Genomic DNA, 27,616 nt, shown 5'->3' on the forward strand with positions numbered 1-27,616 from the left:
TCCTGGGATCTCACTCCAGCAAACAACACATGCTAATAAATGTTCTTTCGTGAAGAGATTTCTACAACTTCAGTTGGGAGAGATAATCAGGTATTAATATATTGAGAGGGGAGCTCTGAAGACAACTGATAAATTTGCAACCACTTAGGAGGTAGTCAATATTTTACTAAGAAACTATAAGGGAAAGACCATTACTGAGCTGTAGATTTCACTAATTTCACAGAAACCTTTACCAATCTGAACCTGCCGGTAAAAAATGTACAATGATTTTTTTTTACCTTCAGTGTTGGAGATTTATCATTGTTCTTACCCAAGGAAAGGCTGTTACACAGAAGTAAAATGTAAATGATTGCTTGTTCTAATTCTTAAGTGAAGTTGCCTAGCCTGAGTGACTTAACAGTTCCCCTGCTACATACTGTGTGCCCTGTCCGGAATATTATCAGGTCACTCACAGAAAATAAAATTTTCAGTTTAGACTTCGGACCCTCTGACATTTGAGTGCCTTGAAAGGGGGAACAAGCATTAAGAAATGCTTCAGATCTTTTTGTGATTCTCTTAGGGTCAGTGTCTTATAGATAGTACAAATGTCCTTGGGAGACATCGGTTAAGTATGAAAAGAGCTATACAGGAATAAAGGCTAGCTCGCACAGCTCTAAGTGGCTACTTGGAGGTGGTCTGATGGCTGCCTTGAGAGGTCATATAGGAATAGGCATAGTGAAACATGATAATGCAAGCATTCTATAGTCTAACTGAATGCCTAGTTTGACATTGAACGTGAATACTAATTACAGCCACACATCTATATTATCCATCACAGTGACCATGATTAAGGTGGCTCTCGGAACCTTTCTGTTGGGGATCTTCTGCGGGAGGGACCGGAAGAGGCGTATCCGTTCTGTCGTGATGTGGGGAGGAAGCAAGCTAAGCTCCTCCGGGAGGACTTTTTTAGGAGGGCTTAGATCGGGATTCCGGAGCACACAGGCTGACTCTTCTCGCTTAACTACGTCGGCGGGTGAGTGTGTGTGTGTGTGTGTGTGTGTGTTTGTGTGTGTGTGCGTGTCGCGCTCACAAAGCCCTTGGAGCGGACAGACTGTTATGCGCAGGCGCGGTAGAGGGCGGCCAGTTGTCTGGGTTCCGCGTGGGTTGGGCCAAAAATCTGTCTTCGGTGTTGGTCCTTCCTGTGTGTTGAACGCCCGGCCTAGGCTCTTACCCTCCGTTTCCCAGAGGCTGGGACTAGTGGTCCTGGCGGAGGAGAGCGAAGGCCTCGTGGTCCGCCGCCATATATTCAGTGACCTTTGTCTTATTTTCGTTGAGCTCCTTCCGTAGGAGCCGGCGACAACTGTGCCTGCTGGAGTCGCAAGGTCTTTTGCTTTTTTTCTTTTGCCTTAGCGGGAAAGGACACCAACTGTCTTATCGTTATTGATCGTCTTGTATTTGTGTTTTATTTACACATATCATGCGGCCCCCCCCTTTTTTTTTTGCAGAGTATAAGGCAGCTCTACTGTTTTTTGATGAGTAGGTTAATTCAACAAACTGCGAAAATAAGATCAAGAAAATAACTCACTGAACCTGATGTTTGTAGAAGACAGTTTGATTATTTAACTCCCAATATTAGTTCAGTTCAGTTCAGTCACTCAGTCGTGTCCGACTCTTTGCGACCCCATGAATCGCAGCACGCCAGGCCTCCCTGTCCATCACCAACTCCCGGAGTCCACCCAAACCCATGTCCATCGAGTCGGTGATGCCATCTAACCATCTCATCCTCTGTTGTCCCCTTCTCCTCCCGCCCCCAATCTTTCCCAGCATCAGGGTCTTTTCCAATGAGTCAGCTTTTCGCATCAGGTGGCCAAAGTATTGGAGTTTCAGCTTCAACTCAGTCCTTCCAATGAACACCCAGGACTGATCTCCTTTAGAATGGACTGGTTGGATCTCCTTGCAGTCCAAGGGACTCTCAAGAGTCTTCTCCAACACCACAGTTCAAAAGCATCAATTCTTTGGTGCTCAGCTTTCTTCACTGTCCAGCTCTCACATCCATACATGACCACTGGAAAAACCATAGCCTTGACAAGAGGGACCTTTGTTGGCAAAGTAATGTCTCTGCTTTTTAATATGCTGTCAAGGTTGGTCATAACTTTCCTTCCAAGGAGTAAGCGTCTTTTAATTTCATGGCTGCAATCACCATCTGCAGTGATTTTGGAGCCCAGAAGAATAAAGTCAGCCACTGTTTTCCACTGTTTCCCCATCTAATTGCCATGAAGTGATGGGACTGGATGCCATGATCTTAGTTTTCTGAATGTTGAGCTTTAAGCCAACTTTTTCACTCTCCTCTTTCACATTCATCAAGAGGCTCTTTAGTTCTTCACTTTCTGCCATAAGGGTGGTGTCATCTGCATATCTGAAGTTATTGATATTTCTCTTGGCAATCTTGATTCCAGCTTGTGCTTCATCCAGCCCAGCGTTTCTCATGATGTACTCTGCATATAAGTTAAATAAGCAGGGTGACAGTATACAGCCTTGATGTACTCCTTTTCCTATTTGGAACCAGTCTGTTGTTCCATGTCCAGTTCTAACTGTTGCTTCCCAACCTGCATACAGGTTCCTCAAGAGGCAGGTCAGGTGGTCTGGTATTCCCATCTTTTTCAGAATTTTCCCAGTATTAACCAGAACGTTAAGTTCATTCTTTTAATGAAACTCATTTAACAAATACCGTATGCAAGGCACTGGGAATTTTAAAGAAGTGATATCTAAGGGTCATTTTAAATAAAATGTTGGTTGGAGCTAAGATCAGATTATAAAGAACAAAAACTGGGAAACTTAAAGGCCTCCAGTAGAACTGATAAGTTGTGGGAGTTCTCTGGTGGCCTAGTGGTTAGGATCCCAGTGTTTCACTGCCGTGGACAGGGTTCAATCCCTGGTAGAGGACTGAAATCCCACAAGCTGTGACCCAGCCAGTTTAAAAAAAAAAAAAAGATGTTACTGTCAATACAGTGAAAAATAATGCCACCTCAATAGAAATCATAGTTTAAATCAATGTGAAGCCATGTGGTAAATGGTTAAATGTAGTGTTAAGAAGGTAAGTTACAGAAGACGTAAATAGACATTTCTCTGAGGAAGACATTTGGGTGACCCACCATATGAAAAGCTCAGTATTGCTAATTATTCAGTTCAGTTCAGTTCTGTCGCTCAGCCATGTCTGACTCTTTATGACCCCATTAACCGCAGCACGCTAGGCCTCCCTGTCCATCACCAACTCTTGGAGTTCACCCAAAGTCATGTCCATCGAATCGGTGATGCCATCCAACCATGTCATCCTCTGTTGCCCACTTCGCCTCCTGCCCTCAATCTTTCCCAGCATCAGGGTCTTTTCCAATGAGCCAGCTCTTCGCATAAGGTGGCCAAAGTATTGGAGTTTCAGCTTCAACATCAGTCCTTCCAATGAACACCCAGGACTGATCTCCTTTAGGATGGCCTGGTTGGATCTCCTTGCAGTCCAAGGGACTCTCAAGAGTCTTCTCCAACACCACAGTTCAAAAGTATCAGTTCTTCAGCACTCAGCTTTCTTTATAGTCCAACTCTCACATCCATACATGACTACTGGAAAAACCATAGCCTTGACTAGACAGACCTTTGCTGATAAAGTAATGTCTCTGCTTTTTGATATGCTGTCTAGGTTGGTCATAACTTTCCTTCCAAGGAGTAAGCGTCTTTAAATTTCATTGCTGCAGTCACCATCTGCAGTGATTTTGGAGCCTCCCCAAATAAAGTCAGCCACTGTTTCCACTGTTTCCCCATCTATTTCCCATGAAGTGATGGGACTGGATGCCATGATCTTAGTTTTCTGAATGTTGAGCTTTAAGCCAACTTTTTCACTCTCCTCTTTCACTTTCATCAAGAGGCTCTTTAGTTCTTCACTTTCTGCCATAAGGGTGGTGTCATCTGCATATCTGAGGTTATTGATATTTCTCCTGGCAATCTTGATTCCAGCTTGTGCTTCATCCAGCCCAGTGTTTCTCATGATGTACTCTGCATATAAGTTAAATAAGCAGGGTGACAATATACAGCATTAATGTACTCCTTTTCCTATTTGGAACCAGTCTGTTGTTCCATGTCCAGTTCTAACTGTTGCTTCCCAACCTGCATACAGGTTTCTCAAGAGGCAGGTCAGGTGGTCTGGTATTCCCATCTCTTTCAGAATTTTCCACAGTTTATTGTGATCCACACAGTCAAAGGCTTTGGCATAGTCAATAAAGCAGAAATAGTTATTTTTCTGGAAGTCTCTTGCTTCTTCGATGATCCAGCAGATGTTGGCAGTTTGATCTCTGGTTCCTCTGCCTTTTCTAAAACCAGCTTGAACATTTGTAAGTTCATGGTTCACGTATTGCTGAAGCCTAGCTTGGAGAATTTTGAGCATTACTTTACTAGTGTGTGAGATGAACGCAATTGTGTGGTAGTTTGAACATGCTTTGGCATTGCCTTTCTTTGCGATTGGAATGAAAATTGACCTTTTCCAGTCCTGTGGCCACTGCTGAGTTTTCCAAATTTGCTGACATAGTCCAAATTTGCTGCTAATTATTAGAGAAATGTAAATCTACAATGTGGTATCACCTCACACCAGTCAGAATGGCTATGATTGAAAGAAAGATGTACAAATAATGCTAGAGCCTGTGGAGAAAAAGGAAGCCTCCTGTACTCTCGGTGGGAATGTCAACTGGGGCAGCCACTATGGAAAACAGTATGGAGTTTCCTTAAAAAACAAAAAATAGAGTTTCCATATGATCTTGCATATAGGTTGAGGGGTTTTAGTGTCAGCAGGATGATCAGGGGTGAAATGATGTACTTGAACGTGGACGATATGAAGGAGTGAGGTGTGTTGATAACCTGGAAAAGATACACCAGGCAGTGACAGCAGCAGGTGTAAAGGCCCTGAGGTGGAGGCATGTCTGTTGTGTTCAAGAAGAGCAACAAGGACCCTGCAGTCCCACTTCTGGGCATTTATATGGAGAAAAACGTGATCTGAAAAGAAACAGGCACCCCATTGTTCGTAGCAGCACTGTTTCAGTAGCTAAGACTTGGAAACAGACCAAGTGTCCTTTGACAGATGAACAGATAAAGAAGTTGCGGTATATATACACAGTAGAATGTTATTCAGCCTTTAAAGAGATAATGCCATTTGCAGAAACATAGATGGACCTAGAGATTGTCATACAGTGAAGTAAGTCAGAGAAAGACAAACATAACATGATACTATTTGTATGTGGAATCTGAAAAAATGATATAAATGAAACTTATTTACAATACAGAAATTGACTCACAGACATAGAAAACAAACTTACAGTTACCAAAAGGTATAACAGGAGTGGGGTTAGGAGGGAATCAATTATGAGTTTGGAATTAACATATACACACTAATATATATATATATATTTATATATGTAAAGTAGATAAACAATAGGAAGCTAGTGTATACCACAGAGAAGTATATTCAGTATCTTGTAATAACCTATAATGGAAAAGAATCTGTAACAGTATGTGTATATATTCATATGTGTATATATACACATACATCTGAGTCACTTTCTATACACCTGAAACATAAACAATATTGTAAATTAACTACATGTCAATTTTAAAAACAATAAAAAAAAAATCAGCTACAAATCAGCTTGTATTATGAACTTGGAGATATATAGCAAGAATAGAGATACATTAAAATTTTAGCAGTGATTATCTGAAGTGGAGTTGGTGATGTATTATTTTATCATTCTTTATATACTTTTCATAATTTTTCAGTAAGATGTCTTTTATAATCAGAAATTTAGAAAACATGCAGTGTAAACATTTCCAATTTTGGGGAGTGGACATAAAAGAAATAGATATTTGGGGTCAGAAAAACTTCTTAAACAAGTTATTTAAGAAGCTGTCTTAAAGTTGTCCAGTTTTAGAAGTTGGAGTGGCCAGAGGACCAGCTTGAGTATCTCTGAGGAGGTTTCTCGGTAACTGCAAGGTGTTGTTTGAGAAGTATGGTGTGGATAAAGGGCTATAAGTGAGGGCAGAGAATGGCCAGGGATACGACAGAAGACATTGTAGGTCATGACAGGTACATGAAAGGTCACATACACCTCCTGGGATTGACTTTATCTTGAAGAAGTGGGAAATTACTAAAGGAACAACATGATCAGACTTTTTTTTTTTTTTAGTTGGGGGCTAATTACTTTACAATATTGTAGTAGTTTTTGCCATACATTGACATGAATCAGCCATGGGTTTACATGTGTTCCCCGTCCTGAACCCCCCTCCCACCTCCCTCCCCATCCCATCCCTCTGGGTCATCCCATTGCCCCAGCCCTGAGCATTTGTCTCATGCATCAAACCTGGAATGGTGTTCTGTTTCACATATGATAGTATACATGTTTCAATGCTATTCTCTCAGAACGTCCTACCCTCACCTTCTCCCTCAGAGTCCGTAAGATTGTTCTATGCATCTGAGTCTCTTATTCTGTCTTGCATATAGGGTTATCATTACCATCTTTCAGATTCTATATATATTTATTAGTATACTGTATTGCTGTTTTTCTTTCTGGCTTACTTCACTCTGTATAATGGGCTCCAGTTTCATCCATCTCAATAGAACTGATTCAAATGTATTCTTTTTAATGGCTGAGTAATATTCCATTGTGTATATGTACCACAGCTTCCTTATCCATTCCATCAGACTCGTTTTTAAGAAATAACACTTGGCATCTGTGTAGAAAGTGGAATGGAGACTCAGGGAGGCCTAACAGTAATCCAGACAATGACGAATACTGTAACTACAGCAGTGGGCAGGGTAGAGGGCTTCTGCACTGTTAGCTTAGTACCTGAGAGGTGCTGATAAATGACTTTTTGAATAAATAAAATGAAAAATTTCCCCATTCCTTTGAAATTTCAAATACCAGAATGTCACAGTTTTAAGGTAAAGAAGGAATTGATATGGGACTTCCTTGGTGGTCCAGTGGCTAAGACTCTAAGCTCCCAGTGCAGGGGGCCTGGGTTTGATCCCTGGTCAAGGAACTAGATCCAGCAGGCTGCAACTAAAGATTACTCATGCCATGATTAAGACTCAGCACAGCCAAATATTTTTTTTAAAAAAGAAGGAATTGTTAGCATTCTATTAATACAAACTTGATTAGTTTCTCTCAGTTATGGTGAAGCAGTTTTTAAGGCTGTTAAGAATTCTGGCCATACTGATGACTGAAGGCCTAATTATCCAGAAATGAGATGGGGTGAGAGGGAGATAGGGGTCATCACTGGCCAGAGAGCAAGGACTACATTAAAATCTTTGAGGCTCAATTTCATGATAATACCTTATACAGTTGACCCTTGAACAATACAAGTTTGAACTGTACCAATTTTCTTAAATGCAGATTTTTTTTCAATAAATATGTACTCCAGCACCATACTGTCTGAGGTTGGTTAAATTCAAGAATGTGAGATGGCAGATACGGAAGGCTGTCTACAAAGTTATACCTGGGTTTTTCACTGCATGCATGCCTTGGCACCCATAACCCCCAAGTTGTTCAAGGGTCAACTGTAAATTCTTAATGTATCACAGTTTACATAATTCTCTTCTTTTTTAAAAAGATTTTTGTGATGTGGACCACTTTTAAAGTCTTTATTGAATTTGTTACAATATTGCTGCTTTTTTTTTTTTTTTTAAACATTTTGGTTTTTTGGTCATGAGACATTCCCTCCCCAACCAGGGACTGAACCCATGCTCCCTACATTGCAAGGCAAAGTCTTAACCTCTGGACCATCAGGAAAATCCCACTTAATTCTCTAATATCTCATTTACCTACCTAAAGTCATAAAGGAGGTGATAATTGACCTGGGTCTTAAAAATTAATACAGCTAGCAATGATGGAAGAGAGAATAACATGAGCAAAAGCCTAGAAACACAAACTTTTTTTTTTTTTTTTGAGAACATTGAAGTTAATTTGGGCCAGACTGTAGAGTCCTATAGGACAAAATTTTAAAAACAAAAATCTCAGGAGAAGAATGTTCAGAGACTATGAAAAGGCAAGACATGAAATATAAATGACCGTTTGTCTTAGTTCCACTGCTGCTAAGTCACTTCAGTCGTGTCCGACTCTGTGCAACCCCATAGACGGTAGCCCACCAGGCTCCGCCGTCCCTGGGATTCTCCAGGCAAGAATGCTGGAGTGGGTTGCCATTTCCTTCTCCAGTTCATGAAAGGGAAAAGTGAAAGTGAAGTCGCTCAGTCGTGTCCGACTCTTAGCGACCCTATGGACTGTAGCCCACCAGGCTCCTCCGTCCATGGGATTTTCCAGGCAAGAGTACTGGAGTGGGGTGCCATTGCCTTCTCCGAACTACTGCAACAAAATACCACAGACTAGGTGGCTTATAAACAACAATAATATTTTTCACAGCCCTGGGGACTGCAGAGTCCAAAGTTTGGTTTCTGGTGAGTGCTCACTCCCCTGGTTCATAGGTAGATCCTTTCTACTCTCTGCAATCTTTTTATATGAAGGCACTAAATCTAGTTATGAAAGTTCCATCCTTAAGACCTAATCCTGCCCAATGACCACCACCTAATACTATCACCTTGGGCGTCAGGATTTCAACATAGTATTTGGAGGAGGTGTTATTCAGACTGTAGCACTACTAGGGACTTCCCTGGTGGCTCAGATGGTAAAGAATCTGCCTGCAATGCAAGAGACCCAGGTTCAGTCCCTGCGTTGGGAAGATCTCCTCAAGAAGGGAATGGCAACTCACACCAGTATTCTTACCTGGAGAATTCTATGGACAGAGGAACATGGCAGGCTCCAGTCCATGAGGTCACAAAGAGCCAGACACAACTAAGTGACTACCCTTTGCCTATAACACCATTAAACTTAAAAAGACACTTTAACTTCACTAATGATAAATTGAAACTCTACTGAGATACTATTTTCACCTGTTGGATTAGCAAAGATAAAAAAGTTTGATAATACATTGCATGGGTGGCTATCAACATATAATTAGTGTGGGAAAACCATCCCTAGAATCTCATATTACCCATGGAATTGCATTGGTTCAACATTTATAAAGGAAATTACAAATTTATAAATACACATGCCAACTGACACAACAATTCTTGGGGTTTTATATGCAGGTAATCTCAAAAATGTATGAAGTTACCTGTGTAATTCAATCTTATGTTTTTGGAGTAGCACAAAATTAGAAATAAGCTAAATAAACATCTGTTAATAGAGCACTGCTTAAATAAATGATAAAATATAGCCATACAGTGGATTACTGTGTAACTCTAAAAAAGGAAGTTCTTATGCTCTATTATATAAAAAAATCTCCAAGATACATCAATACTTGAAAAGAGCAAGGTACAGAAGAATGAGTATACTGTGCTACATTTTGTATAAAAGGAGAGAAATTGAAAAGTGTATAGAATATCTGGATGCTTACAAGCAAATCTAGTAACGTTGGCTGCCTCTGGAGAGGAAAATTGGATAGATATATAGTCAGGAGTAGGAGAGGCACTTTGTAGTGTGCACTTTGTGCTTTTTAATTAAATTTTATTTTGAAATAATTAGACTCATAAGAAGTTACAAAAATAATGTAGAGAATTTCCATATACCCTTCACCCATTTCCTTAGTGATAACATCTTACATAACCATATTATTGGGCTGGCAAAAAAAGTTTGTTAGGACTTCCACTACATTGTATAGAAAAATCCAAATGAACTTTTTGGCCAATACAATACATTGTCAGAGCCAGGAAATTGACATTGGTATGATACTATTAACTAAACTACAGTCCTTATTTGGATTTCACCACCTTAACGTGTGCTCTTTGGGTCTGTGTGTGTTTGTGTTACTACACATAGAGATTTGTGTAATAATCACCACAATCAGGATATGGAACTGTCCCATAATCACAACAAAAGTCCAGATTATAGTCAAATCCTACCAGCAACCTTAAACCTTGATCTGTTTTCTGTTACATTATATTATTTCCATTATAATTTAGCCATTTCAAGAGTTTTATATGAATGGAATCATACAATATATACCTTTTGAAAAAATTTTTCTGCACTCAGCATAAATACCCTTGAAATCCATCCAACTTTCTGCATGTATCTATAGTTAACTCCTCTTGATTTCTTAGTAATATTTCATGATATGAATATGCCACAGTTTGTTTAACCATTCACCTACTGTAGGATATTTTGATTGTTTCTAGTTTGGGGCTGTTATGGATTAAGTTGCTATGAAAATTGATGTACAGGTTTTTGTGTGGATTAAATTTTTACTTCTTGGGATAAATGCCCAGGACTGCAGTTGCTAAGCTGAAAGATAAATATGTTTAACTTTATTGGAAACTGCTAAACTCCTTTTCATGGTATCTGTACCACTTTACATTCCTACTAGCAATATATAAGAGATTCCGTTTTTTCATATCTTTGTCCACACCTGGTCGTATCAAGGATGGTTAAATTTTAGCCAATTTGAGAGGTATGTAGTGGCTTTCATTTGCATTCTTCTAATGGCTATTGATACTTAATGTCTCTTCATGTGCTTATTTGCATCTGTATATCCTCTTCGGAGCACAGAAGAATTGATGCTTTTGAACTGTGGTGTTGAAGACTCTTGAGAGTCCCTTGGACTGCAAGGAGATCCAACCAGTCCATCCTAAAGGAAATCAGTCCTGAATATTCATTGGAAGGACTGATGCTGAAGCTGAAACTCCAATACTTTGGCTACCTGATGCGAAGAACTGACTCATCTGAAAAGACCCTGATTCTGGGAAAGATTGAAGGCAGGAAGAAAAGGGGATGACAGAGGATGAGATGACTGGATGGCATCACCAACTCACTGGACATGAGTTTGAGTAAACCCTGGGAGTTGGTGATGGACAGGGAGGCCTGGTATGCTGCAGTCCATGGGGTCACAAAGAGTTGGACACGACTGAGCGACTGAACTGACTGATCCTCTTTAATGAAATGTCTTTTTATACCCATTTTATAATACCCACACCCATTTTATAACTGGATTGCTTATTTTGTTTTGTTTTTTCTGTGGGAGATTTTTGTTTGTTGTTTTTATTTCATTTTACTGTTGAGTTTAGAGTATATATTCCAGATACAAGTTCTTTATGGGATATATGTTTTGCAAATATTTCCTCCCATTCTGTGACTTGACTTTTTCTTAACAAGGTATTTTGCAGAGCATAAGTTTTGAATTTTGATTAAATCCAGTTTAATCAATATTTTCTTTTATGGCTTGTGATTTTGGTGTGAGATATGAGAACTCTGTGTGTAACTCTAAGTCATGAAGATCCTCTGTTGTATTTTCTTCTGAAAGTTTTATAATTTTGCATTTATATCATTTTGAGTTCAGGTTTGTGTAAGATGTGAGATTTAGGTCAAAATTTTCTTTTTTGTTGGGGACATCTAATTGTTTCAACACCATTTATTGAAAAGACTATTCTTTCTCCTTTGAACTGCTTTTGCACCATTGTCAAAAAATCAGTTGGGTAAATTTTTTTTTTTTTTGGTCTTTCTTTTCTTGCACTGATATTTGAGTCTGTCTCTCCTCTAATACGTCACTGCCTTGGTTACTGTAGCTCTATGATAAGTCCTAAAATTGGGTATTTGATTCTTGCAATTTTATTCACCTTTTCCAATATTGTTTTAGTTATTCTGTCTCTTTTGCCTTTTTATACAAATTTTAGAATCAGCTTGTCTGTACCTACCAAAAACAGGCTGTTGGAATTTTGATAGAAATTGTGTTGAACATATAGATGAATTTGGGGTAGATTTATATTGAATCTTCCACTCCATAAACATCGTATGTTTTATCATTTGTAGGTTGTCTTTGATTACAGACCTCCGAACATGTTTTGCTGGATTTATACAGCAATGGAGGTATTCTTTTTTGGACTGATTTTAAATGAAAGAACATTTTGAATTTTGCTTTCCAGTTGTTCATTGTTACTGTGTAGAAACCATTGACTTCTTTTGTTTGTTAAGTTTGTAATTTCCTAGTAGTTTTCTTTGCTCTAAGGTCTATTTTGTTTAAATGATTATTGAACAACTGAATGTTTTGCTGCAGAGTAATTCATAAAGTAGGCTCTTGTGTAAATTGGAACTTGTAAACTGGATGACTATTTATTTTAGGATATATATATATATACATTATATATTATGTATATATTACATATATGTATACATTATATATATATTCACATTTTTTTCCTCTGTAAAGAGTGTTGAGCATATGTATAAATCAATTTCATGTAGCTAACATGAAAGTGAGAGAATTTGAACTAGTTTTGATAAATAATCTCAAAATTAATATTATCCTAGCTTAAAAGATAGTGTAGTTTTAATTTGAATATAATTTTTAATAATTTTATACAGCATTATGTGTATATAAAAACAAATACATGAAAAACTTTAACATAGGCATTACTTATTTTTGCTGATTATAATTTCAAGAATGTCTGATTAGAGTTAGATAGCAGACTGCAAGATTTTTTTTTATAATTTAGAATAAAATCCAAAATTAAGAAAAAACCCTTTTGTTTGTCAATTGTAATATAAGATTGCCATTTAAAATAGTTTCTTCAGTTACACGCATATTAGGGATTCACACTGTACAATGCTTTCTTTAGACATTTAGTTTTCTTTTTTCAGTTTATCCAAAGAATCAGCTCAGTTGGATTCTACAAATTAAACCATGGGTTTTCAGTGAAAACAGAATCATGTGGTTCAAATCCTATAGCATGGCTTTTGCCTGCCTGAATTGGATGAAAAGTTATAGGTAAGTTTATTCATTACTGTGGCAAATATTTACACAATTATGTACAATAATATTTTTGTATTGACGTGTTTAATCAACTGTCAGTATAGCTCATGTGGTTTGATTAAGGTGCTCAGTCACTCAGTCGTGTCCGACCCTTTGCAACCCTATGGACTTAGCCCACCAGGCTCCTCTGTCCATGGAATTCTCCAGGTAAGAATACTGGATTGGGTTGCCATGTCCTCCTCCAGGGGATCTTCCCAACCCAGGGATCGAACCCAGGTCTCTCGCATTGCAGGTGGATTCTTTACCATCTGAGCCACCAGGGAAGGCCTTGAGGTAGCTTTTGTTTATTTAAACATTCTTATTTTTCCAACAACTTTTAAATTTGAAAAATTTGAAACCCACAGAAAATTTGTGATATAATATAAATCCAGTGCACACTTTTCATCCGTATTCAGTGATAGCTTTCATTTTTAATATAAGACTATATTACTTGGAGAACTGCTTTTACTTCCTCATAATATCCTTATGACAGGACACAAATAACACAGTGCTTAAATCATAAATGTTTGGTTGCAACATAAATATATAGTGGTAAAGTATACATTCTAGATAGTAAGATTGAATCAGAGTAATATCTTCATGTATTTATATATTATAAAGCAATTTCTAACCTTGTGAAAAATATTGCTTAGAGTTAAGGTAGGAGCTCTGTTTTCTAAATGCATGCTTCTACTTCTCATAAATGAATGAATTCCTTTGAGATTGGATGTCTGTAAAATCATTCTTGGTCAACTGAGCAGCCACCTACTGTTATCTATTGTAAGTTAGTCCTTCATTACCCAGGCTTTGCATGAAGCATGAAAATGAGGGTAATATTCATAAGATAATATTAAAGAAGAGTGACATTTAATTCTTAAAAGGATAGTGAGTAATCAGTATAGAACGTACTCTGTGTAGTTAATAAAAATGTAGTACAAATTTAAATGTCATTACCTATGCTAACCTAACAACCTATTCTGTTACCCAAGAACCTCTGAGCGATTTTCCTATCATGTGTTTTGACATGGGACCCAGTGTAGTGTCTGTGTGATCCCTATTTAGTCCCTACTTGATCCCATTTGATTTTAAAAAAATTTAGGTGAATGGTATACTCTTCTAGCCTTTCCCCTTCAGATTATTTGACAGATGTTTCCTGAGCACCCACTATGTTTCAGGAACTGTGATCAGTAAATAGTTACTACTACTACTCCACTACTACAGCTGCTACTATTATGTGACCCAAAAGTCCAAGTTTTATAAAGTTTCATTTTTGTTGTAACTTACTTTGAAAGCAAGTTAATTTTATATATATATATATATATATACATGCACTGTAATTATAAGAAAACTTGTTTTGAAATATCAGAAAATGAACAATATATGTATTTAGAATCTAATAAATTGTAAATTAGAGTATCTTTCTACTTAATATATCCCATGGTGCATTTTTTTAAATGGTAATTTTTGCTTGGCTATTCCTAATGACCTCTTAGGTTCCCTTGGACAAGACCATACAGTACTTCGCGGACCACTGTAGACAGGAGTGAGGTGAAGACCTTCCTGGCCCTGGCTCACAGGTGGTGGGACGAGCAAGGAGTATATGCACCTCTTCACTCTATGAATGACCTGAGGGTGCCGTTCATTAGGTAACAGTCGAGAAATTCTAAGCCTTTTAAAATACAACTCTTTGCAATAATTCATTTTCTTTCAAATTCATTTTTCTCTTGGTTTATGCCTAGGTTCAAAACTCTGCATTTTACGTTTGCTTTGGAAATTAGGAAGATTCTCTTCAATGTCCATTGTTCAAAACTATTAATTTTTTTTAATAACACTACTTAAATTCTAGACTGCTTTCATAAATTAACTTCAAGTATTTTTGGTTATTATCAACTTAATGAGAATTAAATCCATATGAAAAGGAATTATGGTCCTATGGCATCAAGGTCATTTTATAGCATCTTTGACATTTAAGAAGTCTGATAAAAGGAATGCTACTTAGAAAGTTCAACAAATATTTTTGAGAACTTAACCTTGTACAGAGCTTGGTGTCTAGACTGTAAGAGTATAAGAGCTACTGAGGTATTCATCATTCAAAATATCGTTCATGTATTTCAGGAACTTAGAGTTTGCTATGGCAAGGGTTTGTCAGAATCCACCTATCACAAAATTGCTTATTCGTTCTTCTGTCCATGTCTTGATATTCATTAAACATTTTTCAGCAGCTGATATGGGCAAAGCTCTGTGATAGACCGAGAATATCAGATTCAGACTGTTCTCAAGGAACTTCCTCACTGGTTTTGCTGGTTGATATTAGTGCAGCAAAAAGGAAACTACTGGCATGTTTTTCCTACCACTAAATTAGCGTGTCACAGAAACACTAAGGCAGAGAAAAGCAGAAATGTCATTCTGTTAAGCTCGATCAGTGGTTCTCAAGGTTAGCCCTGGGCCTGTGATTTTGATAGAAATACAAAATTCTCAGGTCTCATGTTGGACCTACTGCTTTGGGGTCAGCAGTCTGTGTTTTAGCAAACTTTCCAGGTGATTCTGATGCACACTTAGCTTGAGAATCACTCTATTCCAACCACTGTGACTCTCTTAGTGAAGACATCACACTAAAAAAGACCATCCAGGACAGTCCAAATTATGGTTAGAAGTTTAGATTTTATTCTAATCATAATTAAAACCATTGAAAGGGAGCAATATGATTTGAATTATGATGTAAAGGAGTCATTTTGTCCAGTGTGTGAAGAATAGATTGGACTTCATTTGAAATGGGTCCTTTCTGTTATAACATTCTGGAGTTATCTCCTTAACCACTATGTAGGTTTTTCTTAGAAATCAATTAATTTGAATAGCAATAAAAGATATCCTAAGATGTCTTTATTGCATATAATGTTTATTTTAATATAAGTATAATTAGAATTCATATGTAGTCCAACTTAAAAGTTTAGTTTATGATAGTTTTGGCTATATGTATCTGTGTACGTATGGGTATGTATATGTGTGTGCTTACGTTTCTGTATATGGTAAAGTATTATTATGATTATCTTAGAATTAAGTTTACTTGATTTGGATGCTTGTTTGTATGATCATAAAAACACCACTAACTTAGAAGATTAAAGGAGACTCAATTTAGAAGGGAATATAGGCAAATTCTGAAAATATAGATCTCCAGTCTGCTTCTTCTCAGCCCTGTAACAGCCTGTTTGTTGCTAATATGAAATGAACCTAGCAAATACTAACAGTGTAGCTAATAAATGTCTCAGGTAACATGATATCTCAAGTGAATAAAATTAGGTTAATCTAATGAGATTGTTTTTAAAGGTTTTCTTTACATTATTACTAAAGTAATAATTGAATCATAATTATTACTAGATTATTTCAAGAGCTTTACTTTAAACCTCCTGCTTTTGATTACTAAAAATGTTTTATAAATTAAGCATAATATCATTTTATGCTGAAAATAAAAGATTTTTTACCCCCAAATCGATAGTCTTAAATAAATAGATTTTAAAACAGTTTAATATTTATTTGAAAATTATACACTTTTAAGACTTTATTGATAAAATTAATAATTTCTTTTTATATATTTTGAATTTTTTTAAAGAGACAATCTTTTAAAAACAGTTGCTAATCACCAGCCAGGAAAACCTTTGTCTGGGATGAAGATTCTTGATGTTGGTTGTGGTGGTGGATTGTTAACAGAAGTAAGTGATTTACAGCTTTCTTGCCATTTTTAACTGGGAAAAAAATTGAGAAGGGGGATTAAGCCTCTTTTACCCTTTTTTTTTTTAATTGGAGAAGGTTTTTTTTCCCACTTATTTAATTTATTTTTGGCTGCACTGGGTCTTCATTGCTGCGTGGGTTTTTCTCTAGTTGTGGCAAGCAGGGGATACTCTCTAGCTGTGCTGTGCAGGCTTCTCATTGTGGTGGCTTCTCTTGTTGCATAGTATGGGCTCTAGAGCATGTGGGCTTCAGTAGTTGTGGCACGGGGTCTCCGTAGCTGCAGCTCTCTGGCTCTAGAGCACAGGCTCAGTAGTTATGGCCCTCAGGCTTAGTTGTTCCAGAGCATGTGGGATCTTCCCAGATCAGGGATCAAACCCATGTCTCTTGCATTGGCAGGCAGATTCTTTCCCAATGAGCCACCAGGAAAGCCCCTCTTTTATCCTTTTAAGAAATAATACTGTTCATTTTTTTAAAATGGAAAAGTATAATGTTTTTAATATTTTTATGATTATAAAATTAATACATGCTTTTTACTTCCTTAAAAATATATAAATGTTTCAGAAAAGTATAGTGAGGAATTTTTTTTTTCCACACAAATGAGGCACTGATGAAAATAAGTAAATGGGACCTAGTTAAACTTAAAAGGTTTTTTACAACAAGGGAAACTATCATCAAGGCAGAAAGATAACCTACTAAATGGGAGAAAGTATTTGCAAATGATCTGATTGATAAGGATTTAGTAACCAAAATACATAAAAGCTCATACACCTCAACATCAGCAAATAAACAACTTGACCGAAAAACTAGCAGAAGACCTGATAGAAATTTTCCCAAAGAAGACATTCACATGGCCAACAGACACATGAGAAGATGCTCAACATCACTAATCATCAGAGAAATGCAAATCAAGACCGCAATGACATATCATCTCAAACCAGCCTGAATGGCTATCATTAAAAAGTCTATGAATAACAAATGTTGGTGAGGATATGGAAAAAGGGAAACCCTAGTACACTGCTGGTGGGAATGTAAATTGATGCAACCACTACAGGAAACAGTGTGGAGGTTCCTCAAAACACTAAAAACAGAACTGCCATATGACTGAGCAGTTCTACTTCTGGGTATAAATCTGAAGAAGATAAAAAAGCTAATTAGAAAAGATACAGACAGACCAGTGTTCATAGCAACATTATTTACAAGAGCCAAGATATGGAAGCAACCTAAATATCCAACAGATGAATGGATAAAGAAGATGTGATACACAACACACACACACACACACACACACACACACACACACACACACACACTGTAGTATTATTCAGCCATAAAAAAGAATGAAAATTTTGCCGTTTGCAACTATGTGGATGGACCTAGAGGGTATTACACTTATTAAAATAAGTCAAAGACAAATATTGTAGTTATTACTTATATGTGGAGTCTTAAAAATAAACAAATGCATCTAACAAGACAGAAACAGATTAACAGATACAGAGAACAAACTAGTAGTTGCCAGTGAGAAAAAGGAAGGGGGGCAAGATAGGTATAAGAGGATTAGAGGTACAAACTACTGTGTATAAAACAAATAAGCAACAAAGATATATTGTATAGCACAGGAAAATATAGCTTTTGTTTTATAATAACCTTAAATGGAGTGTACTCTAAAACTATTGAATCACTATGATTATATACCTGAAATTAATATGATATGTAAATCAACTATACTTCAATTTTTAAAGAAAGAAAGAAAAAAGCACTGGTCATTCAAATAGTTTTGAAAATTTTGTTGTCTCTTTTCTCCCAGGATATTAGGCAGTTTCCATTGGTTTAAATGTACTGATAAGCTGTCCTTTTAAACTTGCTTCAATATCAAAATGTAACAGAGTCTTGCAGGCTTTGGGGGCTCTCCCCTTTTTAGGTGCTCTAGAGTTCTTGGAAGAATACTCATTCTCCCTGTGAACAATATTTGCTTTAGCTTAGAGTAGAACTGGACATGGAACAACAGACTGGTTCCAAATAGGAAAAGGAGTACGTTAAGGCTGTATATTGTCACCCTGCTTATTTAACTTATATGCAGAGTACATCATGAGAAACGCTGGGCTGGAAGAAACACAAGCTGGAATCAAGATTGCTGGGAGAAATATCAATAACCTCAGATATGCAGATGACACCACCCTATGGCAGAAAGCGAAGTAGAACTAAAGAGCCTCTTGATTTCACTTTTCCCTTTCATGCACTGGAGAAGGAAATGGCAGCCCACTCCAGTATTCTTGCCTGGAGAATCCCAGGGACGGCAGAGCCTGGTGGGCTGCCGTCTATGGGGTCGCACAGGCTTGGACCCGACTGAAGCGACTTAGCAGCAGCAGATGAAAGTGAAAGAGGAGAGTGAAAAAGTTGGCTTAAAGCTCAACGTTCAGAAAACTAAGATCATGGCATCTGGTCCCATCACTTCATGGGAAATAGATGGGGAAACAGTGTCAGACTTTAGTTTTTTGGGCTCCAAAATCACTGCAGATGGTGATTGCAGCCATGAAATTTAAAGACACTTACTCCTTGGAAGGAAGGTTATGACCAACCTATATAGCATATTTAAAAGCAGAGACATTACTTTGCCAACCAAGGACCATCTAGTCAAGGCTATGGTTTTTCCAGTGGTCATGTATGGATGTGAGAGTTGGACGGTGAAGAAAGCTGAGTGCCGAAGAATTGATGCTTTTGAACTGTGGTGTTGGAGAAGACTCTTGAGAGTCCCTTGGACTGCAAGGAGATCCAACCAGTCCATCCTAAAGGAGATCAGTCCTGGGTGTTCATTGGAAGGACTGATGTTGAAGCTGAAACTCCAATACTTTGGCCACCTCATGCAAAGAGTTTACTCACTGGAAAAGACCCTAATGCTGGGAAGTATTGGGGGCAGGAGGAGAAGGGGACGACAGAGGATGAGATGGTTAGATGGCATCACCAACTCGATGGACATGGGTTTGAGTAAACTCCGGGAGTTGATGATGGACAGGGAGGCCTGGTGTGCTGCAATTCATGGGGTCGCAAAGAGTTGGACACGACTGAGTGACTGAACTGAACTGAACTGAAGTTTTGTAATCTTCTATTAACATAACAACTTTTTGTTTCAGTGCTGCATGGTAAGCAGACCTTTGAAAGATATTTTAAGTAACAGTGTAGGTAGGAGTCCGGAGAAGGCAATGGCACCCCACTCCAGTACTCTTGCCTGGAAAATACCATGGGCAGAGGAGCCTGGTAGGCTGCAGCCCATGGGGTTGCGAAGAGTCGGACACGACTGAGCGACTTCACTGTCACTTTTCATTTTCATGCATTGGAGAAGGAAGTGGCAACCCACTCCAGTGTTCTTGCCTGGAGAATCCCAGGGACAGAAGAGCCTGGTGGGCTGCCATCTATAGGGTCGCACAGTGGGACATGACTGAAGCGACTTAGCAGCAGCAGCAGCAGTAGGTAGGAGTCAAATATCAGTGAAGATACCAGGGTGTGTCTTACTGTCAAGGTCATAACAGCCAAGTTGACAGTGAGGTTAACAGAGGCCTTTGATGCATAACTAAGTTTCCATACACATAGAACATGTGTTCTTCATATGGCAGTGGGCTGGTTTCTTTTGACATCAATTATAAAATTTAAGGAAATGTAAAATACATGAAAATACATCCCTTAGAATCAAGAATATGAGGTGTATCAAATGGTAAGTGAATACAGTTTTACTGTATGTGTTTTATGGCTTTTTCAGTGTTTTATTACAGATTTTATGTCTCCAAGTTAAAATAATTTGATTTTCACTTTTAATTTGTTAACTAAGGAGTTATAAAATAAATGCTGTGCAGTGTTTTGATCAAAATTAAGGCTATGTTTAAAAACTTAGGCATGTCATGGGAAGTGATCAAATGTAGAGGTTGAAAGAAGAATTGGCTGTGAAGAATCGTTTCTAGTCAGTCACAGGAGAAACTATGGAGAAAAAAATGTTCCTTAGAGAATTTGAACGGAGAAGGCAATGGCACCCCACTCCAGTACTCTTGCCTGGAAAATTTCATGGGTGGAGGAGCCTAGTAGGCTACAGTCCATGGGGTCGCTAAGAGTCGGACACGACTGAGCGACTTCACTTTCACTTTTCACTTTCATGCACTGGAGAAGGAAATGGCAACCCACTCCAGTATTCTTGCCTGGAGAATCCCAGGGACGGCGGAGCCTGGTGGGCTGCCGTCTATGGGGTCGCACAGAGTCGGACACAACTGAAGCGACTTAGCAGCAGAGAATTTGAATATTAGAAAATTTTGCTCTTTTTACAATGACATGTTTCATTTATTGCACTTTGTAAATATGTTAATATTGTACTATATGCCTATAAATGTATCTAGAGAATGTAGACAAAAATTTCCTCACTATTCATAAGTAATTCTTAATAAGTTTTTGGTTGTTATGATTATTGTTCTCACTTTTAAGCTTTTTATTATGGAAATTATCAAATGTATAAACTAGAGAAAATGGTATATTGAAATTCCATGTACCCATAAACGATCTCCAATAATTTCCCTCATGCTTAATCTTGTCTCCTTTTTGAGAAGGTTTTTATTGCTAACATGTTCTATTTTCTTCCTGAGGGTAACGGTTTTTTATGCCATTAGCCTCTAGGGCGGCTTGGGGCTTCAGTCATTGGAATTGATCCTGTGGATGAGAACATTAAAACAGCACAGCACCATAAATCATTTGACCCAGTCCTGGATAAGAGGATAGAGTACAGAACTTGTTCCCTGGAGGAGATTGTGAAAGACACTGTAGAAACATTTGATGCTGTCGTAGCTTCTGAAGTTGTAGAACATGTGATTGATCTAGAAACATTTATACAGTGCTGCTTTCAAGTGTTAAAGGTAAGACTTGCAGAGTTTACTTGTTTGTTTTCTCTTTTGAGTACATGTATGTATCCGTAGCAATAAATGTTTTATAATACTTGAAACCAGGAAGACAGAATTTGGGGACAACATTTCTACTGGAGGTTATTTCTGCCTCTCAACTTGCCCTGAGTCCTAGAGTTTTCCAGATCCAGTATCTTGATGTCCAGGGATCCTGAAAACTGTTGGTATTGAACACTGTAATACAAACAATAGATTTACAGTGGTATTTTTCCCTTGGTATAATTTGGATTAAATACCTAATAGGCATTGAATGACAATTACCAAGAAATTAATTTGGATTAATACTTTAAAATAAAAAAACATAATTAGCATAAGCTGGTTAGCCAGCATTTGTTAAGTCACTCGGTATACATGATATGTGTAATAGTTACCAGCTTTAAAAGAAGGAAAGAAAAGTGAAAGTGTTAGTCACTTAGTTGTCTCTGACTCTTTGTCATGAACTATAGCCCGCCAGGCTCCTCTGTCCATGGAATTCTCTGGGCAAGAATACTGGAGTGGGTAGCCACTCCTTTCTCCAGGGGATCTTCCTGACCCAGGGATGGAACCTGGGTCAATTGCATTGCAGGGAGAGTCTTTACCATCTGAGCCACCAGGGAAGCACTTGATACAAATGATCTCATCTGATCTTACCTACAACCAGGTGCGGAAGGTAAGGCAGGCATTCTGAACTCCTTTGACCTGGGGAAGACCACAATTTGAGAGATGTCAAAGGTCACATGGTCTTTAAGTCAAAGTCACTAGGCACTTAAGTGGAACATAAGGCTACATCTTTTTATTTCAAGTCTTGTTCTTTCCATTACATTATTTTGCTTATGTAACTTGCCACAGACTTAGTCCTCTGAAGGTGGTTCCAACTCTGTTGTTTATATATTCAAGAGGTAGCCCTCTAAGTTCAAGAGCTAAAAGGGTTAAATGCTTAGCCTTTATCTAAATTTGTTGTTATTGTTGTTCAGTCTCTAAGTTGTGTCTGACTGTAGTGACCCCATGGACGGCAGCACGCCAGACTTCCCTGTCCTCCACTATATCCCTGATTTTGTTCAAATTCATGTCCATTGAGTCGGTGATACTATCTACTATGTCATCCTCTGCTGCCCCCTTCTCTAAATAGAGCTTTTAAAATATACTTTTCCTTTTAAAATAATTTTAAATTTATAGATGCTGCAAAGACAGTACACAGTGTTCCTGTCCCCATGTGTCCTACTGTTAGCATCCTACATAATAAGGGTAGGAACTGGTAAGAGCAAGTGTGGTACCCAGGGCATGATGTCCAAGGCAGCACTCACTGGTCAGTGCCAATCCTGCATTTGCACACCTCGGAAAGGGAGCACCCCCTTGGGTTTTGTGCTCGAGGCGTCTCACTTGCCTCATCATAGTCCTAGCCCTGCCCTGAATATAGCCCATGGTATAGTTTTCAAAGCTACAAAATTAACATTGACATTATACTGTTAACTATACTACAGACCCTGTTCGATTTCATTAGTGTTTGCACTAATGTCATTTTTCTGTTGGAGGATCCAATCCAGGATTCCATGTTGCATTTAGTTGCCATGTATCCATAGTCTCCTTCACTGTGTATTGTTTCTTGACGGTGTTCCCTCTTAAATGAGCCTTATTAAGCATAGCTCCTATTTTCCAAGCAAAACTCCTGAATTATTTCTTTTTGTGTAGTGTCTCAGTCAGTATGTATGGATGGAGAGTCTCACATATACTAGGAATACTGGCAATGTGGAATTTAAAACTAATTTTTGCCTTAATAGAAAGCTTATTTTTTAAAAAAATAAATGACCAATACTCACCACGGTTTCCTTAGAATAAAATTTTATGAAACACAGATTAGATATTTATAATTGACTTTTCCCTTAGCTCTACTGAGATATAATTGACACATAAGTAATTTTGAATGATATTTTAGAATACTAAAGTTTTACAGAGAAATGTTACAATGTGTTGTGAAATAGTGTCTGATATTTTAGTTTTAAGGGTACATCCCAATATTTCAGGGCCTTCTCACATCATTTTTATTTTTGGTTTGGAGTGGTATTTGAGATATTTTCATATATGTATATATCTTAATATGATTATCTTGGAGGGGCATTTTATCTCCATCAGGTGCTAATGAGAATGCTTAAAAGAGCCATTAATGTTTTTGCCATTTGTGGGAGTAAATATACATGAGTGCTTGCTAAGTCACTTCAGTTGTGTCCGACTCTTTGTGACCCTATGAACTATAGCCTGCCAGGCTCCTCTGTCCCTGGGATTTCCCAGGCAAGAATACTGGAAATGGTTCCCATTTCCTTCTCCAGGGGATCTTCTGGATCCAGAGATTGAACTCTTGTCTCCTGCTTGCCAGGTAGATTCTTTACCACTGAGCCACTTGGGAAGCCCAAACACTTTTCATACCTTAATCATTAATGCTTTCGTCAGAACACTTACCAGCCTTGCTGGCCTGCGCACGCTATGGGACTGTGTGCTGTGCCAAACAATTTCAGCAGGCTTGGCTTCCCCCAAAGAGAAGGCAGTGTTGACCCATTAAAGCATCAATGTGGACATGTAACAAGGACGAGCAGCCAATCTCATTTCTATACTTTTATTATAAAGTATTTGATGTGTACAAAAGAATGTATTTAATATAAACATAAGTCATAGTAACGTATGATTTTAGGAGTCAGTTGTAAGCACTGTTGCATAAACTCAGTAATGCATCTATAGTGGACTGCCTATAACAACGAATTTCCCAAGAGGAAAATATTATTTTGGTAAATTATATTTTATTTACACTTTGTATCTTAACTGCGCTTAAATTATTTGGAAGGGAGGAGGAGGGTGAGGGAACCCAAGCTTTTATCTAGCTGATACTCCTGACATATAGATTTCACTTCTATTCATATTGTTTTTAGCCTGATGGTTCTTTATTCATTACTACAATCAACAAAACACAGCTGTCCTATGCCTTGGGAATTGTTTTTTCAGAGCAAATTGCAGGCATTGTACCAAAAGGTACTCATACCTGGGAGAAGTTTGTTTCACCTGAAAAGCTAGAGAGCATTCTGGAATCAAGTAAGTATTAAAAGTGTTTCCAATTTTCAAGGCCTAACTGTACTTTTGAAAGTGAAAGTCACTCAGTCGTGTCCAACTCTCTGCAACCCCATGGACTATACAGTCCATGGAATTCTCCAGGCCAGAATACTGGAGTGCATAGCCGTTACCATCTCCAGGGGATCTTTCTGACCCAGGAATCAAACCAAGGTCTCCTGCATTGCAGGCGGATTCTTTACCAGCTAAGCTCCCAGGGAAGCCTTTTAATGTGCCAATAATGATTAATCACAGAACCTAGTACTGAATGAACTAGGCCACTCTTCTTTGGGTGTTGGTTATCTCTCCTCAACTAGATCATAATTCCTTAAAGTTAGGATTAGTTATTACATACCTCTTCTCTGTCACCTGTGGCACCTAACCCAGGGTCAAGCAAATCATAGACGATCAGTGAATCCTTTTTGGCTATTTAGCCCTCTGTTGTTTAAGGATTAGGTACAAATGTCTTTTATTTACATATCTTCAGTTTGTCCTGTTGAGGTCATTCTTGAATCAGCTTATCTTATGTATTATTTTTCCTGATTCCTTTGTGTGTGAGTGCATGCGCGCGCGCATCAGTCGCTCAGTCGTGTCTGACTCTTTGCCATGTCAGTTATATTTTGAACTTCTTTGTCACTTTTTATGTAGTGTTTCATAGCAGTTATAGCATGCCTTGTAGCATGGTTATTTTGATATCTGTAACATCTTTCTGGCTATAAGCTCCTTGCAGGCAAGACTGTGAATCCTTTTTTGTGCTCCCGTAATTCCTAGCCCTGCTTTACACCTCCTGAGGACTTGATTTATCTGTTGAATTCCTGTCAAGTAACAACATTGGTCTGTTCATTTATTTGGCATTTAGTATTCCTCTTGAGTATTTAGACTCATGTGTGTTTCATGCTTTTTGTTCATATGACAGTATATCAATAAACTTGATTTTACTAAGACTATTATCTGTTCAATGAAGTGTAGTAATTTCTGCAAGTTAACATTGTTGAAAGTGGAGCTGAAACAATATTTTAAAGGTGCTTGATCGGAATAGTCACTTGTTGACGAGTAGTTTCTAATGCTATGCTATGCTATGCTAAGTCGCTTCAGTCGTGTCCGACTCTGTGCGACCCCATAGACGGCAGCTCACCAGGATCCGCCGTCCCTAGGATTCTCCAGGCAAGAATACTGGAGTGGGTTGCCATTTCTTTCTCCAGTGCATGAAACGGAAAAGTGAAAGTGAAGTCGCTCAGTCGTGTCCGACTCTTAGCGACCCCATGGACTGTAGCCTACCAGGCTCCTCCGTCCATGGAATTGTCCAGGGAAGAGTACTGGAGTGGGGTGCCATTGCCTTCTCCGTAGTTTCTAATAGCAGCTGACATTTATCCAGCACCTACCCAAATTCCAAATACCATGTTCTGTTGCAGTGAAGAATGAGTTGTAGTGGTTACAAAGTATTTGTGTCTGTTGAGTTAGAAATCCTTTTTTTTTTTTTCAAATATGGAGAGTTGTATGAGACTCTTGGCTTGTGGACAGTAAATATTTGTTAAATATACTCTGTTTGATATATATTTTTTAGATGGTCTGTCTGTTCAAACTGTGGTGGGAATGCTCTACAACCCCTTCTCAGGTTACTGGCATTGGAGTGAAAACACCAGCCTTAACTATGCAGCTCATGCCCTGAAATCCAGCCTCCAGGAACACCCAGCGCCTGCTGAGTTTGCTTTAAAGGGGGAAACAGGAGAGCTCCAAGCTGAAGCCTCCACCAACTCAGGTGTGCAGGAAGAGCTGAAGAAATGAACTGTTTCTAAGGACTATAGTATAATGGTTTGAAAGTCTGATGTTTACAAATATATACTGTTTGTTTTTTGAGATAGGATCATAAAGAAAAAGTCAATAAAAAGGGCTAAAACCTTAGATAAAAGCTTTTGCTGTTTCATCTAATAACTACCTTCAAGGGATTATTCTGTGGATAAAAAAAGTTTTGATGAGGTATTATGTGATCTAGAAATTTAAGTTCCTCACCCTTTTACATGATGATTCTTTAGTTGCTAAGTTGTGTCCGACACTTGAGACTCCATGGACTATAGCCCTCCAGGTTCCTCTGTCCATGGGATTTCCAAGGCAAGAATACTGGAGTGGGTCGCCATTTCCTTCTCCAGGGGATCTTCCTAATCCAGGATTCAAACCTGTGTCTCCTGCATCGCCGGCAGATTCTTTACTGCTGAGCAACCCTGCAAAGGCTTTGTTATATAATTAGGGTATACATGTTTCACTTCATCTTACAGATTATATAACATTTTCCCCTCATGTATGAACACACATGTATATATATACTGTAATATGTTTTAATTTAACCAATCTATATCATCTGCATTCTTCTTTATTTGGTTTTAGTTAAAGGCAGTTATGCTTCTGACTGATGAAAACCAAATATCATTTTATACCACTAATATTTGGGAAGATAAAATGTATTTTTTCTTATAAAATTTTGTTTTTTGAAAAACAAATTGATAAATATATACTGGGTTTTATCAAACATTAGAATCAAGAAATTCAGATTATGTTGGACATACTGTACTCTGTACAGTTCTATAAATGTTTTGTGGTGCCTTTTTTTTTTTAAGTAGAAAGGAATTTTAAACTTAATTTAAAAGTTCATTTATAGGATTTTCTTCTGTGGATAACATTTTATAATTAAAGTTACTGACTTGAAATATATTTTTATGCTTCTTGAAGTATGATTCTTAGGCTTTTTCTGAAAGCCCAGAATGTATAAGGACTTTGATGAAGGGTGTTGACCAAAAATGACATAGACTGAGTGCATGCGACTCATGTAGGAAGTCAGCTTTTACTTTCTAGTCTTTTTCACGTTGTGTGTGTGTGTGTGTGTGTGTGTGTGTGTGTGTGTGTGTGTGTGTGTGTGTGTTTTGGCTGCATTGCACAGCTTTCAGGAATCTTAATTCCCCAAGTGGGAATTAAACCTGGGCCCCATGAGTGAAGGCACCCCACTCCAGTACTCTTGCCTGGAGAATCCCATGGATGGAGGAGCCTGGTAG

At 38.1% G+C, this 27,616-nt stretch overlaps 1 protein-coding gene across 3 annotated transcripts; it reads left to right on the top strand.

The window, feature by feature from the left end:
- The first annotated feature begins 702 nt into the window (after positions 1 to 702).
- Positions 703 to 27,278, top strand: COQ3 (coenzyme Q3, methyltransferase). Of its 3 annotated transcripts, XM_081529151.1 has the most exons (9): positions 887 to 1,012; positions 10,608 to 11,530; positions 11,865 to 11,921; positions 12,693 to 12,819; positions 14,337 to 14,489; positions 16,451 to 16,550; positions 21,213 to 21,455; positions 24,398 to 24,557; positions 26,137 to 27,278. In XM_081529151.1, exons 4-9 carry the CDS (start codon positions 12,761 to 12,763, stop codon positions 26,355 to 26,357), a joined length of 936 nt encoding a protein of 311 aa, XP_081385277.1. In that variant the 5' UTR covers positions 887 to 1,012; positions 10,608 to 11,530; positions 11,865 to 11,921; positions 12,693 to 12,760; the 3' UTR covers positions 26,358 to 27,278. The 3 variants fall into 3 exon arrangements, with proteins under 3 accessions (XP_081385275.1, XP_081385277.1, XP_081385276.1); XM_081529150.1 differs by lacking the exon at positions 10,608 to 11,530; XM_081529149.1 differs by lacking the exons at positions 10,608 to 11,530; positions 11,865 to 11,921 and having other exon boundaries at positions 703 to 1,012.
- Positions 27,279 to 27,616: the final 338 nt, after the last annotated feature.

The sequence above is a fragment of the Giraffa tippelskirchi genome, chromosome 9, assembly GCF_054371585.1.
Source record: "Giraffa tippelskirchi isolate mGirTip1 chromosome 9, T2T-mGirTip1v1.2.pri, whole genome shotgun sequence".
Lineage (NCBI taxonomy): Eukaryota > Metazoa > Chordata > Mammalia > Artiodactyla > Giraffidae > Giraffa > Giraffa tippelskirchi.

Bases quoted from the DNA above. Each gene is read 5' to 3' on its own strand.
- COQ3 (XM_081529149.1), top strand. From the start codon at position 754: ATGCCTAGTTTGACATTGAACGTGAATACTAATTACAGCCACACATCT. The intron at 16,551-21,212 runs GTAAGTGATTTA...TTATGCCATTAG, and splicing joins GTGGTGGATTGTTAACAGAA to CCTCTAGGGCGGCTTGGGGC. The intron at 24,558-26,136 runs GTAAGTATTAAA...TATATTTTTTAG, and splicing joins AGAGAGCATTCTGGAATCAA to ATGGTCTGTCTGTTCAAACT.